This window comes from Apus apus, chromosome 25, assembly GCF_020740795.1.
Source record: "Apus apus isolate bApuApu2 chromosome 25, bApuApu2.pri.cur, whole genome shotgun sequence".
Lineage (NCBI taxonomy): Eukaryota > Metazoa > Chordata > Aves > Apodiformes > Apodidae > Apus > Apus apus.
The window spans coordinates 5,536,660-5,556,997 of NC_067306.1; the positions used below are offsets into that span (position 1 = coordinate 5,536,660).

Here is a 20,338-nt window from a genome sequence, read left to right on the forward strand (position 1 = left end):
GTGCCTGGAGGGGCTCCAGGAAAGCTGGAGAGGGGCTTGGGACAAGGGCAGGGAGGGATGGGATGAGGGGGATGGATGAAAACTGGCAGAGGTTGAGGTGAGACATGAGGAAATTCTTGGCTGTGAGGATGGTGAGAGCCTGGCCCAGGTTGCCCAGGGAAGCTGTGGCTGCCCCATCCCTGGCAGTGTTGAAGGGCAGGTTGGATGGGGCTTGGAGCAGCCTGGGCTGCTGGGAGGTGTCCCTGCCCGTGCAGGGGTGGGACTGGATGGTCTTGAAGGTCCCTTCCGACCCAAACCAGTCTGGGATCCCGTGATTCCGGTTCTCCATACCCGGCCCCAGGGCCGCTCCCTCCCCTCACGTGGCTCCGTCCCCGCGGCCGGTTCGGGCCGGTTCGGGCCGGTTCGGGCCGGCGGGACCTTCCCCCGCGCGGCCCCGGGGCCGCAGCGCCCCCTGGCGCCGGGAGGGGAGGCGGCGGGGCGGGCGGAAGCGGAACCCGGCGGGGCCGGAAGTGGCGGGCGGGCCGTGCCGGCGGGCCATGGAGGGGCTGTACCACCAGACCGACAAGTGCGTGCGGCGGCTGCGGGCGCGGGGCTCGGGGAGCGCGGGGCGCGGGGAGCCTGAGGGGCAGCTGGGATGAGCGGGGTGGGAGGGGAGGGGAGGGGGGAGGGGTGAGGGGGGGCCGGGGGCCCCGGGGGCCCCGGGCCCGCGCGCGGCGCCTTTCGAAACGTTTTCTCTGGCGAACGTTCCGTTCTGCGCCCGCCGCGGCCCGAGCGCTGCCTCGGGCTGTGTCCGCTGTGCAGGCCGGTCGCGGCGGGCCGGCCGCGCGTTTGTGCGCAGCCCCGGCCGGCTGGCGGCCACGTCAGCCCCGAGCGGGCCCGGCCTGCGCTGGCCTGGGGGTGCGAGACTCCGCAGGACGAAGATTCACCCGAAAAGGGGCTTCTCCTTCCCTGAGCTTACACGCATTTAAGGCGGAGTGATGTAATTGGGGATTTGTGGCAGGTAGGTGTTTCCTGACAGGTCATAGACACTAAGCCACCTCAGGAAAGGTGTGACCCCATGACGATGAAACCCAGTCTGTTTCACAGATGATGCTCATCTGGTGAAGTAGCAGTTGTATGGAAATTGCAAAATAAGGCTAAAAATCTTGCAGCTCTTTATAATATGGAGTAGCTTGTGGGAAACAGCCTCAGGAGACAGCTAACCCAAATATTCCACATTTCTGAGTTGATGAGCTCTGTTGAAGGAGGTGGTGTGTAAGCTTCATTTAATAATGACACTGTGCATCTGTGGGGATGAGCTGGAAACCTTGTTGGTCTAGAAATGCTTGCCTATAATAGTCACTTTTATTAATAAGGGGATTAATCTTCTTTTGTTCCTTTTTCCATATTGTCTTATTCTGTGATCACAGGGTGGATTGAGTTGGAAAGAGCCTTGAAGGACCATCCAGTCCCACCCCCTGCATGGGCAGGGACACCTCCCACCAGCCCAGGCTGCTCCAAGCCCCATCCAACCTGCCCTTCAACACTGCCAGGGATGGGGCAGCCACAGCTTCCCTGGGCATTGTAGTTGCTGAGCTGGCTTTTTGTTGTAGTTTATTGTCAGTCTAGGATACTCTGAATTTTTAAACCCTCTTCCCACATTTTCCCCAGACTTACTGTGTTTTCTGGCATGGGAAGAGCCCTGCTGAGCATGAAGTATTTTTTCTGATCCAGTTGCACATGATCTGATTGGCTCCTACACCTGGGTTTCTAAGCAGGCATTTTAAGAGTAGTGAGACTCTTGATGTCTGGGGTGAAACTGAGACCAGAACTATAGAACAAGTGTGCGTTGCAAGACAATGGGTACTGAATTGGTTCTCTGGTGAGTTCCAGGTAATCCTGTACTTGTGACAAGCTCAGTTTGCTCCTCAGCAGCACAAGTGAGAGATGGGGGAGAGCCTCAGTTAGGATTATAAATAACAACCAGGAGCTAGAACTGGATTAGAAATTTTTGAAGGAAAATGAAAGACCTTTTCACCTTGATTTTTGGTTTTAAACTGATACTTGTTTTAAAGCTTTGTATTTGTGGCTTTCTTCATACTGAGGAGCTGGGCTGGTTTTTGTATTCAGTGATGGGCTGGCTGTGCTGAACAGCACGTAGCTGATCCCTGCCCTATTCTGAAAAGTACTTTTAAGTAAAAGAAGCTGAAAATTGAGGTATTGAAAAGTGATTTGATTTTCACAGAATGTCAGGGGTTGGAAGGGACCTCAAAAGATCAGCTGCTCCAATCCCCTGCCAGAGCAGGATCCCCTAGAGTAGGTTACCCAGGACTTCATCCAGGTGGGTCTTGAAAGTCTCCAGAGAAGGAGACTCCACAGCCTCTGGGCAGCCTGTCCCAGGGCTCTGTCACCCTCGCAGTGAAAAAGGTTTTCCTCATGTTTACATGGGACCTCCCATGCTTCAGTTGGCACCTGTTGCCCCTTGTCCTGTCATTGGACATCACTGAGAAGATCCTGGTTCCATCCTCCTGACACCCTTTACATACTTGTAAATACGAATGAGATCCCCCCTCAGTCTCCTCTTAAAGATGTTACAGAATCACAGAATTATTGAGGCTGAAAAAGACCTCTGAGATCATCAAGTCCAGCTATGACCTAATGCCACCACATCAGCCAGACCATGGCACTTAGTGCCACATCCAGTCTTTCCTTAAACACCTCCAGGTGTTCAACCAGTATCTGAACTTTTTGTCTGAAAAAACCAACACCTTAAAATGTCTCCTGACCCTTGGAAGATGCTTTATATTTAATAAGGATCTGTTAAATGACTTCTCCTGTTGATTCTCTCTTTGTCTTTTGACAGGCAAGTCCATGAGGTCCAATCCTACATGGGGCACCTGGAGACTTCAGACAAAGAGTCAGTGCACTGTAAGTAATTAGTGAGACAAGTCCCACTCCAGTACTGATTTGATTTACTTTACATCTTTTACCTTGTATACTTTGTTGTGGTTTTTGTAGTCATTATTGGAACAAATTCAGCTTTTCAGTCACTGTGATCAGCTGGTGACACACATCACCAATTTGGAAGCATTGCAGTTATTTTACTCTTTGACTTCACCAAGGCGATGTTTTGTTTGAAGGACAGGGTGGAAAAGGCAGAAGAATTAACTTCAAATCATCTTCCTGTTGCAATCCTTTGACAAATAGCACTTGCTGTGGATGCTTCTGCAGTGTTTTACTCTGGGAATGCCGGATATTTTTGGTGCTGTTGGATTTTGAAACTCATGGCCAGGTTATGCTCTGGAGACCTTCAAAAGAAAGAGGTTAAAACCTCACTGGTACATTGATGAGGTGCAGTGGACATGGTGTGGGCAGGACTGCGGAGTCAGGACATCCCTGGTAGAGCTTGTTAGAAGCTCAAAAGCTGAGAAATGTCACAGTTCACCTGTCCTGTTATTTTGCTGTTCCTTAAACACCCACCAAGTGTCAGTGTTCGCCAGAAGATGCCTAGGCTAGTTTCTGGGGAAAATTCTGTGGTGTGCAGGAATTGAAGCAAGATGATTCCATTGGTTCCTGCTTGCATCAGAGTCAGAACCTGTAATTCCATCTTAGGAAAAGTATGTGGAGCAGCTAGGTCTGAAATTGCCCTATAACCCTGTGCTAATAAAATGATTGTAATAAAATACTGTGACGCGTTGAGGCAGGACTTTTTACCCCAGTGCAGACTTGGCAAATGTATTTTGGACCTGTGTTTGAAGCCTTAATTTGTGAGTGAGTAAATTGCTAATGGCCTCATCAGGAACTTTGGAAGTGAAAGCACCCTGCCCTGACTGGATACATCCATGCACTTGTTGACTGAGTTCCCTTGCCCTAAATAAATGTGTGCAGCATGACTTGGCTGTAGAAAGGGCTGTGGGAACTATTCCTATTTAAAAAATAGGAGCTTGTTGCCTGGTTGTGTTTTTGTGGTGGTTTTCCTGCTCCCAGTACAATGCCAGACTTCTGGACTGCTGTTCACTGGCTGCTGTTTTGAAGCCATTATAAATGAACATAGTGTTTATATAGAATCACAGAATGGTTTGAGTTGGAAGGGACCTTAAAGATCATCTAGATCCAACCCCCTGCATGGGCAGGGACACCTCCCACCAGCCCAGGCTGCTCCAAGCCCCATCCAACCTGCCCTTCAACACTGCCAGGGATGGGGCAGCCACAGCTTCCCTGGGCAACCTGGGCCAGGGTCTCACCACCCTCACACTCAAGAATTTCCTCCTGATCTCTATCCTGAATTTCCCCTCTTTCAGTTTAAAACCAATACCCCTTGTCTGATCTCTCCCTGCCCTTGTTCCAAGTCCCTCCCCAGCTTTCCTGGAGCCCCTTCAGGCACTGGAAGATTCTCTGAGGTCTCCTTGGAGCCTTCTCTTCTCCAGGCTGAACACCCCCAACTCCCTCAGCCTTTCTTCCTAAGAGGGCTGCTTCAGTCCTTGGATCATTGTCGTGGACCTCATCTGGACATGTTCCAAAAGGTGCACATCTTTCTTGTGAGGGCTCCAGAGCTGGACATAGCCCTCCAGGTGAGGTCCCACCAGGGCAGAGTAGAGGGGCAGAATCACCTCTCTGGATCTGCTAGCCACATTTCTTTTGATGCAGCCCTGGAATAGGAATATGTGTTTTAGATATATCTGACTATTTCAGGATTTATGGGGAAAAGGATTCTTTTTTTCGCTGAAAAGCAGAAATAAGAGCCAGGAAGTCCAAGTTTCTGTTGCAGTTTTCCTTTCACAGCTTTGGGCATACAGTCCCTTCTTGCTCAGAAGAGCCTCAGATGACCAAATCAATATTCCTAGTGTTTGGACTAGCAAAAGCTGATGTAATTGTCTGCTCTCCTGGTTGATTTTCTTTGAAGTTTAGCAGTACAAAATGATGGAGAGATGAATTATGACGATTTAATTGATTTGTGTCCATATATGTGAGTTACTCTTTGATTGTGTGAGATCAAAGGGCAAACAAAAGGAGTGGTAAGTGCTGTTTGCTTTTCCAGATTCTGCTGAGTGTGATTTTCTGGAAAGTCCTGGAATACTGTGGAGTAGTTAGCAGTTGGTTAATAATGCTTTTCTCTTTACCTCTTTAGTCTAAATACAAAATAAGGACAAATTGTGACTCTAGGATTTGGTGGTTATTGATACTGAGAGAGTTGGGGTGTTCCGCCTGGAGAAGGCTCCAGGGAGGCCTTAGAGCACCTTCCAGTGCCTGAAATCTCCAGGAAAGCTGGGGAGGGATGATGGGACAAGGGGAATGGATTAAAACTGCAAGAGGGAGATTTAGGTGAGACATGAAGAGAAAAATCTTTGCTGTGAGGGTGGTGAGACCCTGGCCCAGGCTGCCCAGGGAAGCTGTGGCTGCCCCATCCCTGGCAGTGTTGAAGGGCAGGTTGGATGGGGCTTGGAGCAGCCTGGTCTGGTGGGAGGTGTCCCTGCCCATGCAGGGGTGGGACTGGATGAGCTTTAAGGTCCCTCCAAAACAAGCCATTCCATGATTCTGTGATACCGGGTCTGACACTTCAGGACTGTCCTTGTGGCTGCATGGATGTGACAGTGCTTCTGTCCTCCAAGGACCAACCTGTGGATGTGTTGTTTGGGGTGTGTGCCTTCAGCCTTGCAGCTCACTGTCTTCAAACACAGCCACATCAGGTGGTTCAGAGTGCTACTGTCTTTCACCCTTCTGTGCAGTTGTTTAAGTTGTGAAATACTGGGTTGTGACACGGTTGGAAAAGATGGTTGTCAGTTGAGGAAGGGGGTTGTGGCCTGTACCCAGTTTTGCTGTTCAGTGACTGCAGTAACTGAAAGCACATCACTCTCCCCAGTTTTATCAGTTTCCCACCGCACAGAATCACAAGTCTAGGGGTTTGTGTTGGCTACTATTGCTCCTCTGCTGTTTTTACACAGATTATCAGAAGCAATTGTGATGCAGATGGTTACAGATGCAATTTATCTTGTGCCCTTGTTTTCCACTTGCAAGGGCTCCAGCCCTGTTTTGGCTGGGTCTTTTGGAGCTATTTGTCCAGTCTGCCAGTTCCCATCAACCCTCAATCCTTCCCATGTTCTGTTAGTCTCCCTTGCTGTAGGTGTGGATTATTTGCATTAACTCTGTGCTGACAGTTTTCAGAGGTTTAAGTTGCCACTGCTGTGAGAATCCTCTTGGCTGTTACCTTGTGTGAGCAAATCTGCTGAGGGAACAGGAAGGGGCTGCAGGGGAGAATGTAGCAGCTTTAAATCCTGATACATGGAGATGATAATAGGGAAAGGGGCCGAGATATTGAAGTAACAGGGACTTTCCTAGCTCAGAGGGGGAGATAAAAGCAAGAGTCTCAAATTACTGAGTTAAGAAGTGGCTTTTCTTGGTATGTGTGGTTCTCAGTTACCTAACTTTTTTCATCCAGTAAGGATTTGCATCAGTCAGGTTTTAAATACTGGCTTGAATGCTTTGGAGTTTTGGCCTTCACTCATACTGCAGTTCTCTAATTCAAATTGAATGACATTTTTATTTCCTTGCAGTAGTAGAAAATGAGATTCAGGCGAGGATAGACAATATCTTCAGCAACTTAGAGCGTCTGGAAATCCTGTCCAGCAAAGAGCCTCCCAATAAGCGACAGAATGCTAAGCTGTAAGTTCACCTTTTTTGCTCTGATAGTACATTCTTTGTAATTATTTTCATTCAATTTATTGAAGCTGCTTTGATTTGAGTGAAAGCTTTAGTGTTTGCATAACTTATGCCTGTGCTCTGCAGTAGCAAAATCGAGGCACAGAGGCAAAAATCACATCCCTGCAAGTAACCCCAGACTGGTGATGGAACTGGATTCAAGGCTGTGTTCTGAGGTGGGCAGAACATGGCACTTGGAAGCTTAAAAACATACCTCCTGTATGTGGCATTTGCTCTTAATTGCATTTCTAGAGGTAAGGAGTAAAACTACTGCAATTGTTTTTGCTGTTTTCTGGACCATTTCCCTCGTTGATGGTGGCTAAAATAAGGAGATTTCTAAAGTTAGCACTAGTTTGAGCAGGAGGTTGGACCAGAGACCTCAACATTTTCTGTTCTAATTTATTCTGTGACTCTACTGTGAATGTTTAGTCCCAAAATGCCTTTGTAGATCCAAGGGTAGGGGTGGATTTCATGTCACCTGTATTCTAGGAATCAGTATCTGAAATAGTAATGTAGGCTTTCCTTATAGTCATCAGGCATTTAACCAGAGACACTGGACTTCCAGACATCATTTGGTTTAGCCGAGTGGAGCAATGGAGATGTCTCCTGTATGCTACAATATGTAAAGATTAGAAAGAAGTTCTTTAGTGTGAGGATGGGGAGACCCTGGAACAGGTTGCCCAGGGAAGCTGTGGCTGCCCCATTTCTGGAAGTGTTGAAGGGCAGGTTGGATGGGGCTTGGAGCAGCCTGGGCTGGTGGGAGGTGTCCCTGCCCATGCAGGGTGGTTGTCACAAGATGGTCCCTTCCAACCCAAACCATTCTATGATTCTGTGATTGCCCACTGGGTTTTAAACTCCTTTTAATAAAAACTCAAACTTAAGAACATGGTGCCAGTTAATGAAACTTGAGAGCTTAATCTTTTAAGGGTCATGAAGTAGAAACTGTTAAAATCCTGTTTCCAAATCTGTGCTAAATGAGGAATATAGATAGAACTCCTAAAGAGACGGGTTGTGGGAGTGTCCAAGACAGCTCAAGAATTTTGTTTCACATTCTGTTGTTAGCCTCTAGTTAAATAATCACCTGTGTAGTGGGAAAACAAGGCACAGAAGATCTAAATCTGGAGTATAAGACTAACATTGAATGTCCTTTATCTTCTAGATAAGCAGAATCTGTCTTTATTATTTGTTGCTGTTAATTTAGACAAGAAGGATATTGAGGCGCTGGAGCGTGTCTACAGAAGAGTAGCCAAGCTGGTGTAGGGTCTAGAGAACAAGTCCTGTGAGGCTGAGGGAACTGGGATTGTTTAGTTTGGAGAAGAGGAGGCTGAGGGGAGACCTCATTGACTTCTACCTGAAAGGAGGTTGTGGGGAGGGGGGAGAGTTTGGCCTCTTCTCCAAAGTGGAAAATGACAGGCCCAGAGGAAATGGCCTGAAGCTGGGCCAGGGGAGGTTCAGACTGGATGTTGGGAAGAATTTCTGTGCCCAAAGAGTGGTCAGGCCCTGGAATGGGCTGCCCAGGGAGGGGTTGGAGTCACCATCCCTGGAGGACTTCCAGAAATGTGTAGATATGGCACTTCAGGACGTGCTCCAGGGGGCACGGGGGGTTTTCTGGGTTGATGTTGGACTCAGTAATCTTAGAGGTCTTTTCCAACTGTACTGATAATGTGAATCTGTGAATGTTCATATAAAAAGCACCAGAAAAGAATGGTAATTTATCCCTGGGAATGTCTTCTGTTGTTGATCCTTCCTAGACGAGTTGACCAGCTGAAGTACGATGCTCAGCACCTGCAGACAGCTCTGAGGAACTTCCAGCATTGCCGCTACGTGCGGGAGCAGCAGGAGCGGCAGCGAGAAGAGCTGCTTGCACGAACATTCACCACCAATGTAAATACCCTTTCATTTTGGATCTCTGTGTTCTAGAAGCTGCAGCCTTTCAGGGAAATTTCAAGCAAGATGTAGGCATGACTCCGTTTGCTGCTGTGAGATGTAAATGGAATAAAGATAGAAAAGAATAACAATATGTGTTGAATAAGTTCAACTCTCTCATGAGGAGAAGTTGGTCTGCCAAGAGGGAGTAGTAAAAGATGCCAGAAACTGCTGCTTCTGTTTTACTCAGTGCAGTTCTACCTGATTTTATGTAGCAGTTTCAGAAGTGTCAGTGAGGTGGGTACCAAAGTACACATTTTACTTGGATTTGTGTCAAATGTCTGTCAAATCCTGAGATTTGTAAAATATGTGGCTTGCAGACACCCTGTCAGTAGATGTCAGCAAGCTTTAATTTGTCCAAATATAAATCACACAGCTGGGGAAAAAAACAACCCTTGCTTTTTACCTGGGAGTGGTTAAAAAGTTTTTAATGACAAGAATGTCTTTCCACCTGCTCTTGTTAAATTTTAGCTCCTCCACTGGGAAGTCCCCCGCATTGCAAATTCCTAGAGGAATTATTGCTCTGAATAGTTTGCTTTCAGATTTAATTTTTCTGTTACTCAAAAGGTAGTATTTTTTTATTTCTTGAGGGGTTTTTTTTGTTTTGTTTTGTTTTTTGCCTTTTTTTGTGTGGTTGGGGTTTTTTTGGTTGTTTTGGTTTTGTTTGGTTGGTTTTTTTTTGCGGTTTGTGGGGTTTTTTTTTTGGTAAAGACATCCTAAACAAATCACTCTTCCATACACAACAGCTCTTGAAAGCTGTAGCAGTTCTCAACATTTTGCTTAATTCAAAGATAAGTGTGGTCCTTATCTTTAAAGCCTTTCCTTGTATCATTTTGGAGGAAACCCCTCACACCAAATAAAAAATATGCCATCTAGTCCACTTGTGAGGAGGGTCAAAAATCTATTAAATACCCACTGCAAGCTCCTTCTGGAGGAAATGGAGTCCCTCCTGCTTGGAAGTTTTAATTAATATCTGAAATAGAAGCTATTCAGATGCTTCTGCTCTGCAGACTTACCTAAGACCACCCTTGTTTCACCCTTAGTGCTTCAGCTGTGATCAAAGAGATGTGTGTGCTCTCATGGCTTCTTCATCCAGTAGCTGCCCCAGCAGCTGCCAGCAGCTCTGTCCTTTGCTCGTCACCCTGTCACAGTGAGCAGAACACCCACCCAGGCAGCACAGCACCCAACTCTGGATCCTACATATTGTTCCTGTGTTAACTGTTTTGTTGTTTGGGTTTTTTTTCACAATAATCATCAGAGTCTCCCCAGATCAAGGCTGGTGTTACACACCTGTAACCTGCAGCTGACACATGCAGGGCATGAACCAACTTCTGCTCTAATCACCAATTCTGTGTTGTAGTAATTCTTGCCATTGTGGGGCAATGGGAGCAGGTGACCCAGTGTGTCCACACTTACCTTTATGAACAGTTCCTGTTCATAAAACACTGAGAGTGATGAGCTGTTACCATGACTCTCTTGGTGGAATGGTGTCCAGAGGAGGTTAAACTGGCAGCCTCTGAAAGACAGAAGTGATTTGCATCCTTTGACCTCTTGTACAAACCCAGTTACAGAATTCTATCCAGTTATTTCCACGTCAAGATTCCCAGTTTTTAGCTGAGCTAATTGTCACCTTTAGACTCAGGTCCCACAACAAGGCTCTCAATCCCGTCCCCCTCCCACCCAGGTAGGGAAGGAGAGAGAGAAAAAGAGAGAGACTTGGCTGGATTGAAAACTAAACTACACAGCTTTAATTAAACACTAATGATATAAGAAAATAGATATAATTATATACAGATATGTTCAGGTATGTGCAAAAGCCTTTCGCCTCCCCCCACCCCCAGCAACTCCCACAGCATCTCCTGAGCTGGAACAGTCCCAGAGAATTCCCGACTGCTGCTGGAGAAAGTGGAGAGTGATGAGGGTCAGGAGAGCTGGAGCCTGGGGGTCGATGGTGCTGGATGGACGGAGTCCTCCCGGGACACCGGCCATGGACGGAAGAGAAGGGAAGAAGAAGCAGGAAGGAAGTTGTCTTCTGTGATCTCTGACCTTCCTCTGAGCTCACGTAGATATATGGAATGGAGTATGTCTGGCCAGTTTTGCTGTCTGTCTAACTCAGCCTCCTATGCGGGGGGGGTCACAGATCTCCCTGTAGTGTCTGAGCCGGTGGAGTAAAAATGTGACCTGGAAGCCCCAGCAGTTAGAGACACATCCCAGTGTTACCAGCCTTAGTTGGAACACTCTGGAGCTAGTTAAAAGAAATCTTACTGAAGGAAAAATAATCAGTAAAAGGAAAATTGGCTTCATCCTGGCTCAAACCAGGACACTAATGCAGTTTTTCTAGAACAATGTTAGTTTTCTATTTGTATGAGGCCTGGGTGGCAAGTCAATCAGGCCCTCAGTGAACTCCATTCATGTCTCCTTGCCCTCACCAGAAATTTGCATCTTGTTGTAAGCAGGAGTTTCTAGAGTGTCATGTCCCAGACACTGTGTTTTGCCAGATTTTTGTCACTTACAAACATGGTATTAAATCTTTCAAAAGCTGCAGTGATGCAACTCAATGATGCATCACTTGCAAAGTTGAATTACTGCTTGTTAGACATCTTCTGTTAGTTTTGATGTTCTCTCTTGCAATATCCTTTCCTGTTTATGTCATAAACTGAGATTATTAAAAACTGTCCACTTGTAATCTGGCTTTTTCTCCTCCAAGATCTCATTGCAGTTGAGCAGCTGATCAGCTTTGCCTTTGGGCTTCCTTCCTGTGGGCTTCTCTAAATGACTTTTTTTCATTCCAATTTAGTTATATCTTTGTGAAAAAAAACATTTCAAACATAATCTTTCAAGTCCTGTCAACATCTGTTTCTGCGTGTTCTCGTTCTGGTTCTGTCTGTGTTGGGCAGTGTGATGAGCAGGTAACCAAGACCCTGCCTTTCCCCCACAGGACTCTGACACCACCATCCCGATCGACGAAACCTTGCAGTTTAACGAATCCCTCCAGAATGCCCATCGTGGCATGGATGATCTTATTGGCAGTGGGACCAACATTCTGCAGGGCCTGAGGGACCAGAGAGTGACATTAAAGGTGGGGGCATAATTTTTTACCAAGAAGACCCCACATTTTTTTTTGGCATTGATGATGACCAGGCTAAGTAAATAAATATGTGGGTCTGTTTCAGCTCAATACTTCACCCTGAGCATGCTGGGAAAGGCCTGTGAACCTGACATCTTTACATTTTATCATCTTACTAGGAATATCTTTAAGCTTTTTTGTGGCTGGATGGCCTAGCATCTTCACCTGCACAGTAGTCACTATCTGGAATGCTGAATGTTATGTTTTGTTCCATTATGTTTGGTTGTTTTGTTTATTTCTTTGGGGGTTTTTTGTTCAAGTGGAACATAGGAAATAATGGCTGGTTGGAAGATAGGTGTTGATTCAGATGAACAACACTCAGAGCAGCCACAAGGCTGGAATAAAGTACTTGTGCCTACAGTTAGTAATCAGAATAATAGTCTCTCAGGTCTAATGCACCTCAGGAATATTCTCTCTCTGGATACTGCTAATGACAGCTGTATTTCTTCATGTCCCTTAGTAGCAACTATTTGTCTTTTAAAAACCATTCAGATTGGTCTTAAATTTTGATAATATAACTCAAAGGTATAGAAGATTTTTAAGGAGAAAGTGTGTGATGGGAAAAAGCTGGATTTCTGCAAAATGTGGGGGAATCCCTTTTGCTGTTGCATCCATCTTCTGATTGGGATGACTAATGTCTGCTTTGTTTTGGGAGTTATCTGCCAGAGGACTGAGGCATTTTTGACCCTGCATTTGGTCAGGTGAATCACAGCTCAAGGCCCATGGATTGCAGAGGTTTCACTGGCTCTAGAGGCAGTCCAGGCATACACAGGGGTCTCACCCTTGCAGTCCACAGGTGTTTTGCTGGAGCAACTCCTAGTACCATGGTACCTCTTCCTAGGAATTACCAGAACTAGTGTCTTCACTGGACAGAGTTGCAAGGCTCTTATTTTAATCCTTATGTCTGTTGCAGTTCACAAGCCAGGTCCTTCCTATCCCCATCACAAAGGTCCAGGCTAGCTGGTATTCCCAAAGCACTGGTCAGGACCACCACTGGGTACAGGGGCAGAGGATGTTTGTCCTGTGTTCAGCACTGGAGAGCCTTTGTGGCTGATCCTGTTGGTTTGGAGCATCCAATCATTCAAATGCCTGAGTGAACCTGTGCTTCACACAGGGAGCTGAGCTGGAAGTCACTGATTCAAGGTAGTTTCTGAAGCACTTGCTTTCTGGAGAGTTCCTGAGAAGGAAGTGCAAACATGACGGGTGAGGAGAACTTAACCATGTGCAAATGTGATACAGAAACACTGCTGCCTGAGAGAGACTGGGAGGAAATACTGTTTCTTGCTGGGGACAGCATTCTTGTCTTGATTCTTTCACTAGTTAGATTGCAATCAAGTGCCTGGATTCCTGTCAAATCATGATGGGCTGCATCATCATCTCATCATCATGGGATCTGCAAATGTAGGCATGCCTGGCCTCAGCTGCCAGTGGGTGGCCAGTCAAGGATCCTTCAGGTCAGAACTGTAATAGTAAAGTTATTGGAGGGTCTCTGCCCAGTGCTACTGATAGTCTCTTCTTTTGGGACCTTCATAAGTTTTCAGTGGATATTTAAGAAAGAGCTTACTAAGACAAATGGGCTAATTTGCAACATGTTAATCTAGGTTTCTTCTTGGATGTTGGATACAAACAGACGAATGTGAACCAAGTGTTCTCAAACTGCCACAAGGCTTTAATTGTTCTAGTTGTTCCACTGTTCACAGGCAGCAAGAATTGAACAGTCTTCAATTTCTTATTGTTTGCTTTCATTTTAAGCTTCATTTTTTTTGGTTTCTCTTTTCCAAGCAAGGTTTTATTTTGTTCTGAAGTGAAAAGATTGTTCCAGAGACAGGAAAAATGCTGAACTTGAGAGCACAGGATCAAGGGGTTTAATGTGAGCTGTATGAGATGAAGGTGAAAAATGTGATGGTGTTTTACTAGCAGAGACATGACCTGATTTCAGCAAAGGGCCTGAACACGTACCCAGCCTTCTACAGAAGAAACTGGTTATCTAATTTGGTCTTGCAAATCAGTCCTCAGAGAGCTTTTCTGATCTTAAGTCAGGTTGATATTCAAACCAGCTCCCAAATTTCACCTTTTTATTTTTTTTGAGACCAAAGATCTGGTGGACTGAGACAACAGGAATTAGAGAGCTTTTCTTTTAAAGCATGGTAGTAGGGCATTGTGGTGGAAATCTTGACCTTTCTCAGACAAGAAATAACTTTAGTCTTGCTGCTTTCTGAGGCAGGGTGTTCTGTGAAGGACTTGCACCCGGAAGTCAGTTTGAGAGTTCAGGTCCACTCTTAGCACCAGGATGTAACTGGGCTGCTCTCCAGCAGTGCTTGCCTTGGTGCACTCGTAGGTGGGATGGAGGCTGGTCCTGGCCGGAGTCTGACCATGTGCTGGGAGCTGAGATGCTCAGGGCAGGACCTCTGCCTGCCCATCACTCTGCTACCCGTTTGTCTAGCTTCTCCAGAAAGGTCCTTCTCACCTGCCTGTACCACCATCACTGCAGCCATGAATTCTCTCCCTCCTTCCCTTCCAGCTCTGACCTGTGCCCAGAGTTAAACTTCCTGCCCACATTTCAGTTTCCTTTGTTGCCTTCAAGTAAAGTAGGAGTTCCTGCTGCACAGCCCAAGTGACTCCCCAAGCTCAGTTCCTGGTACCTCCAGTCTGCAGCTCACCCTGTTCATCTGTGATGTTCTTCCTGCTCATGTGGTAACTGGTGGGATCCACATTCTTAATCATACCAACTGCTTCAGCAGTGAAACAAAGCAGAGGTGTGGGACTGCCTGCAGTGGGGGACTGCTCAGCAGGGTCTGCAGGACAGGACAAGGGGTGGTGGTTTCAAACTGAAGGACAGTAGGTTCAGGCAGATTGAAGGAAGAAATTTTTTAGAGTGAGGATGGTAAGACACTGGCCCAGGTTGCCCAGAGAGGTGGTACATTCCCTGTCTCTGGGACCATTCAAAGTCAGGTTGGATGGGGCTCTGAGCAACCTGACAGAGTTGAAGGTGTCCCTGCTCACTGCAGGGGGGTTGAACTGGATGACTTTAAAAATCATAGAATGATAATATACTGAGTCGGAAAGGACCCATCAGGATCATCGAGTCCAACTCCTGTCTCTGTGCAGGGCACCCCAAGAATCACCTCATGTGCCTGAGAGCATCATCCAAAGGCTTCTTGAACTGAGGCAGGCTTGGTGCTGTGACTACTGCCCTGGGGAACTGGTTTCAGTGCTCAAGCATCCTCTGGATGAAAAACCTCCCCTGCTTCAGCTTCCTGCCATTTCTCCCAGTCCTGTCACTGGTCACAGGAGTGAAGAGATCAGGACCTGCCCCATTTCTTCCACTCCTGAGAAACCACAGACTGCCATGAGGTCACCCCTCAGCCGCCTCTTCTCCAGTCTGAACAATCCCAGTGACCTCAGCCACTCTTCATAAGTCATCCCTTCCAGACCCTTCCCCATCCTCGTGGCTCTCCTTTGGACACTCTCCAATAGCTTGATGTCTTTCTTATATTGTGGTGCCCAAACCTGCAGGCAGTGCTCCAGGTGAGGAGGTGAGGCCGCACCAGAGCAGAGCAAAGCAGGACAATCACCTCCCAAGAGACCTTAAAGGTTTTCTTGCAACCCAAACCATTCTATGATTCAGTGCTTTTCTCCAGAAGGGTTTCTTGAAATGACATTTACACCTTTTCATTGCACTTCACCACGAGCATTACAAGCTTCTGGACCTTCTTTCCAATTTCTTGTTGGTGCAAACTGTTCTTCAGCAGAAGGGAAGTTCTGAAAGAAAGGTTCTCTGATCAAGAAGCTTCTAACTCTTGGTAGACTGTGTCTGGAAAAGGACCAGAAAAACTCTCAGTGCCTCTGGGGAGGGTGCATTTTCTCTGAGCCTCTTTATGATGTCATTGGCCAGACAGATTGTTTTGTACGTTTAACCACATTCCTGTTCATGTGTGTCAATTAATTAGTCTCATCATCCAGCTAATTACAGAGTCCTATGACCATCTCCTCCTGAATTGTAGGAACTGTTGCCTGATAGCAAGTTTCATCGATCAGAATTCATCACTTGCCACCCATGATGGAATATTCTTAGACTGTGGAATAAGAAGTGTTGGACCATGAGGTTAAATTGTTTCTTTGCTGTTGTTGTATTCTTAGGGTACTCACAAGAAGATCCTGGATGTTGCCAACATGTTGGGCTTGTCCAACACAGTCATGCGGCTGATCGAGAAGCGAGCCTTTCAAGATAAATACTTCATGATTGGGGGGATGTTTTTGACTTGTGTGATTATGTTTCTCGTCGTGCAGTATCTGACATGAGCTACCGAACTTCTGCTGGGGGAGATGGTCTTTTGGAGCAAGATGGACTGGACTGTCCTCCAAAGTGTCCTTTCCTCCGAATGCTGCTTTGGATGAAGCCCTCCTGGCAACTTCAAAGTTTACAAATCACACTTGGACACACTGTCATGTGGAAAACACATCAGGAAACACATTTCTCTGCAGACATTGTAGAGAATGACCCTATAAAAATACCCTGAGCCTTTACTGCTCTCATCTTGTCTGCAAGTTTAATAATCTGGTTAAATAAGAAGCAGAAGTGAAAATTTTGCCTGGCTGTATTGCAAGGTAGGAGTGTTCTTTTGGGTAGACAGGGATAAGAGGATGCAAAAGCAGAGCCCAAGATGCTGTGAACTAGAAGTGACCATGGTCACTGTATTTTGCAAGGAAGGAATGCTACTGAGGAGAACTCTGCATCATCCTGTGGGGTACATGTACAAAAGGAGGCATGAGGTGCAGGGTTTGCATCAGCAAACTCACTGTTTGGCTTGGAGGGAGGAGGGTTTGTGGAAGGGGGCTACAAGCACAGGAAGAACCTCACTGACTTTTTTGTTTACTCATACAGTATTAACCAGCACAAATCTTCCTGGTTTAGGCTGAAAGGCCTCTCCTCTTACCTGAGGTATGTTTTGGTACCTTTTTATGTCCCACTGCTTCCCAATGGAAGCTGACTGCTCTACATCAGGCCTGTGTCATCTCACTGTGCCTAGTTCCAAACCCAGCCTCCCAAAACCTCTGGCATTTGTGGTGCTCCTGCATGTCACGTTTTGGTGAGTTGACTTCATTTCCTGAGGGGACTGGTTGGGGTTTTATGCTCTGCAACTGGTGTGTTTTGGATCGATGAAGCAGGCAAATGCAGGCTGTCCTCACCTTCAGGTTTGTGGTTTCTAGGTTCATGGAGCTGAGACAGGTTCTGCACGATTCCTTTCATTCAGAATAACAGTGGGATCAGTGTAACAGTCCTCTCACTTCATATCAGTTATTAAAAGAGGTTCCTCAAGTTAGGTGCCTTGGGGTGGCAAACGTCCCTCATCCTTAGGGTGTCCCTTGTGCTACCCTTTGTACCTGCAGAATTACTGTGAGAGACCTTCTCATGCCTGTCACTTCCCAGAACTGACAGACAGCTTAGATATGTCTCCATGGTTGTAGGTGTCTGTCCACAGTTAAACATTCACTTTTCTGAAATGCCTCATTGTTTAAGTCCTTCCACTGCAGGCTGCAGGTGCTCTCTGGGAATGGCCATCCTGAGCATAATCCATCTCAATCAAACTTTAGATACATTCCTCTTCCTGTTTGTGTACAACTCTGGAGCATTTCTGGGTGTCTGATGGTGGCACAGTAGTGTCATATTCAGATGATGTGGCATAATCCTGGTGACTCCTTCATTTGTTTCTGTCTGGAATGGTTGTGGGTCTTCTAGTTAGTAACAGATGACAAATTCTGTGTCCTGTCTTTGTTGAAATAAGTTTTGCTTTTTTATGTAGCCTGTTGCAATTTTGTATAAATGACACCAATAACTGTAAAAAAGTGAATTTCATTTAATATGGGCAAGTGAAAGGGGCTTTAGCTGCTCTGGTTTATAGTTGCATAACAAAAGGACCCCGTGCCACGTGTGCTGAGGCAAAGCTTTAGAGCTCAGAGGAGCTCCTAGTTGGATCACAGGCTTGGCAGCTCCATGCCTGGATCCCAGGCATGTTGAGTATCCTGTGTGGAGCACACACACCTCCTGACTGTTTTGTGCTTCTCAGTGTCTTATGCTTCTGGAGTGTTTGATGTGCTTTGTGTTCCTTGGTCTGCTGGGCTTTCCCAAGGAAACACATGAGCAGACCAAGAACTGGTTTGCATTTGAGAAACTAGGGAATTAAAAGGAAAAAAGTCTGCAGTGATATGTCTTACTGTTTCTTTAATCTGAATCTCAAATCTATCAAATTTATGTTAAATATGAAATCTGATAGATGAGATTGTCTCTCAGATCCCTTGGGCACCTCCTAAGGGAACACTGCCAAATTTCTTTCTGATAAACTGGTCCAATTCCACCTTGATTTTTCAACTTCATAGTTTAGTTTAAAGGATGGAATTTGACAGTTTAGTTGATAAGAGTTGTGACCTGGTGTAGCAGGATTTGTCTTACACCAAGGTGGGACTCTAGCCAATTTGTTTCCTTTTTCAGCTTTTGGTAGGAGCCCTAAAATAATTGGGACTGGATTTTTCTCTAATTTTGAGACTAGCTTGGCATTTTAATACATGTTTTGTGTTAATTTATTTTGCCCTTGCAGTCTCCTTGTGCAGGATAATTTTGCTTTTGTAAGCAAAGTGTCCTTGTTGGTCACTGTGTCTAAAGGTGAGATGTGGGGCTTGAGGGAACCCCTTGGGAACCTAGATTTGATGATGTGTAACTTCAGGTTTGTGCTACATGTTAAGTCCAAAATGATTCACAAGCCCTCAAAGCCTCTTGTCATCACAGTGCACCAGGAAGAGCACAGGCAGGGTCGAGATGCCAGCTGACAGGAGACAGAGCTGAGACCCTGGTGGCTTCACAGATGCTGCTGCTATAGCTCTCTAAAGCTTCTCTTCCTAAAGACTCAGTTTTCTTTGGCAAAGCTGTTCTGCTTCTGAACTTGGGTGGCACAGCAAGTGTTCCAGTTGTGGGATGAACTCTCCCTCCTGAGAGGACACTGTAGAAATGAACTTGCCTCTGGAAAAAAAACTTTTTACCTGTATTTTATACATGAAGGGCAAAGGGTAGGATGTGATATGATTCATGTGATGTGAATAAAGATTTTTCAATCAAAATTAAGTTGTTTTACCTCGACTAACATTTAAGGTGCCCAAATCCTTCACCAAGCTGGGCAAACCCTGTACTCCGTGTTGAGGCAGAACTGGTTTGGCCAAATGAGGAGCCCCTGCCCGAGCTCGCTGTGACAGGGAAGGTCACTGGAAGTGGAAGCAGGGCTGGGCTTCCAGGAGGAGTGGATGGATGTTCCTCAGGGGTCAAAGCCAAAGCAGGGGGAGCAAAAGGAACCAAAGCCACTGGCCACAGGGAAGGGACACTAGAGAGGGCAGCTGGGTGACAGTCTCCGTCAGCCTTTCCCACTATTTGCCCACACAGGAATTTGTGGTGGCAGGTGTTCCCCCCGAGGGGGAAGCAGTGCCAGGGGGGGCAATTCTGGCTCTTTGGGCTCATGGGAAGTGGGGAGGGTGGAGCCAGGTGGAAACACAGGAGGGTGTCCTGAATGAAATGGGAGACAAGACATACATGCAGAGATTGAGATTTATTGCATATAACACTGGGATCTTAACTCCTTAAAGTAGAAGCACAAGAACAGTCAAATTGTAGGGAATTTGGGAGATTGGAACAGAAGTTGAAGTTAGAATGCAAAAGGAATCTTAAAAATAAAATTTACTACTTGTAGTTAGATCAAACAATAAAGGTTAACCATTAAAATGTTGGCAGCATAGTTATGAAGTTTTATACTAGGCCTAGAACATTAATTATCAATTCTAAAGGCTTCTATAATATTAAAATTTCATGATGAAAATTACTTAATGTTAAGTTTGCTAATAATGACAATAAGGAAGTTAATATCTCTCACCCTTGCCTGGCCACAGTTGGCAAATATTTTTGCATCAGTGATGTTTAATACATGTGGTCCAGTTCCCAAAAGGCCTGTTGTATCTCTCTTAAAACAAGGATACCAGAAGATACTGCCCCAGGAGGACCATCAAGTATAGGATGCATCCAAAAAGATGACCACTCTGCTCTGATGGTGGAAATATCCACCTGCACAGCCAAGTTCAGTCTCTTGAATGATCAAGAAGGGTTGGGCAATATTTGTTGCTCAGCTAATTAGATTGCATATGGTCCAACCTTTGAAGTTTGTGGGGATTGTCCTGGTTCCAACACTCAGGGTGAACCACAAACTGGAAGGCAGAAATGCTCCCTATTTCCCCCCTTCCACCTTCCCAAGGGAAGATAGAAGGGGAATAAGGAAAAGAGACTGAAGGGCTGGAAATGGGAACAGGCAGGAATTTCCTACAACAGCGGAAAGGGAGGAACATGTGGGGGAAAGAACCGATCTCTCCCCTGAGACCCTGATCTCTCCCCTGAGACCCTGATCTCTCCCCTGAGACCCCAATCTCCACAAACCTCACCTAGCCAGTGGCAGGAAGAAGTGGGTGAGGGTCCCTTGTAGCAAGGCTGCTTCAGGAGAGGGCTCCACAGCTCCTGGCAGCACCAGCTGGAGTTGGATTCTGGAGAGCACCTGACCAACCAAAGGATCTCTGAGCAGG

The 20,338-nt window shown here is 46.3% G+C and overlaps 1 protein-coding gene across 2 annotated transcripts; it reads left to right on the top strand.

Annotated features, from left to right (window-relative positions):
- The first annotated feature begins 502 nt into the window (after positions 1-502).
- Positions 503-18,841, top strand: GOSR2 (golgi SNAP receptor complex member 2). 2 transcript variants are annotated; one of them, XM_051640483.1, is made up of 6 exons: positions 503-565; positions 2,843-2,907; positions 6,531-6,639; positions 8,427-8,559; positions 11,540-11,680; positions 15,869-18,841. In XM_051640483.1, exons 1-6 carry the CDS (start codon positions 537-539, stop codon positions 16,028-16,030), a joined length of 639 nt encoding a protein of 212 aa, XP_051496443.1. In that variant the 5' UTR covers positions 503-536; the 3' UTR covers positions 16,031-18,841. The 2 variants fall into 2 exon arrangements, with proteins under 2 accessions (XP_051496443.1, XP_051496444.1); XM_051640484.1 differs by lacking the exon at positions 11,540-11,680 and having other exon boundaries at positions 521-565.
- Positions 18,842-20,338: the final 1,497 nt, after the last annotated feature.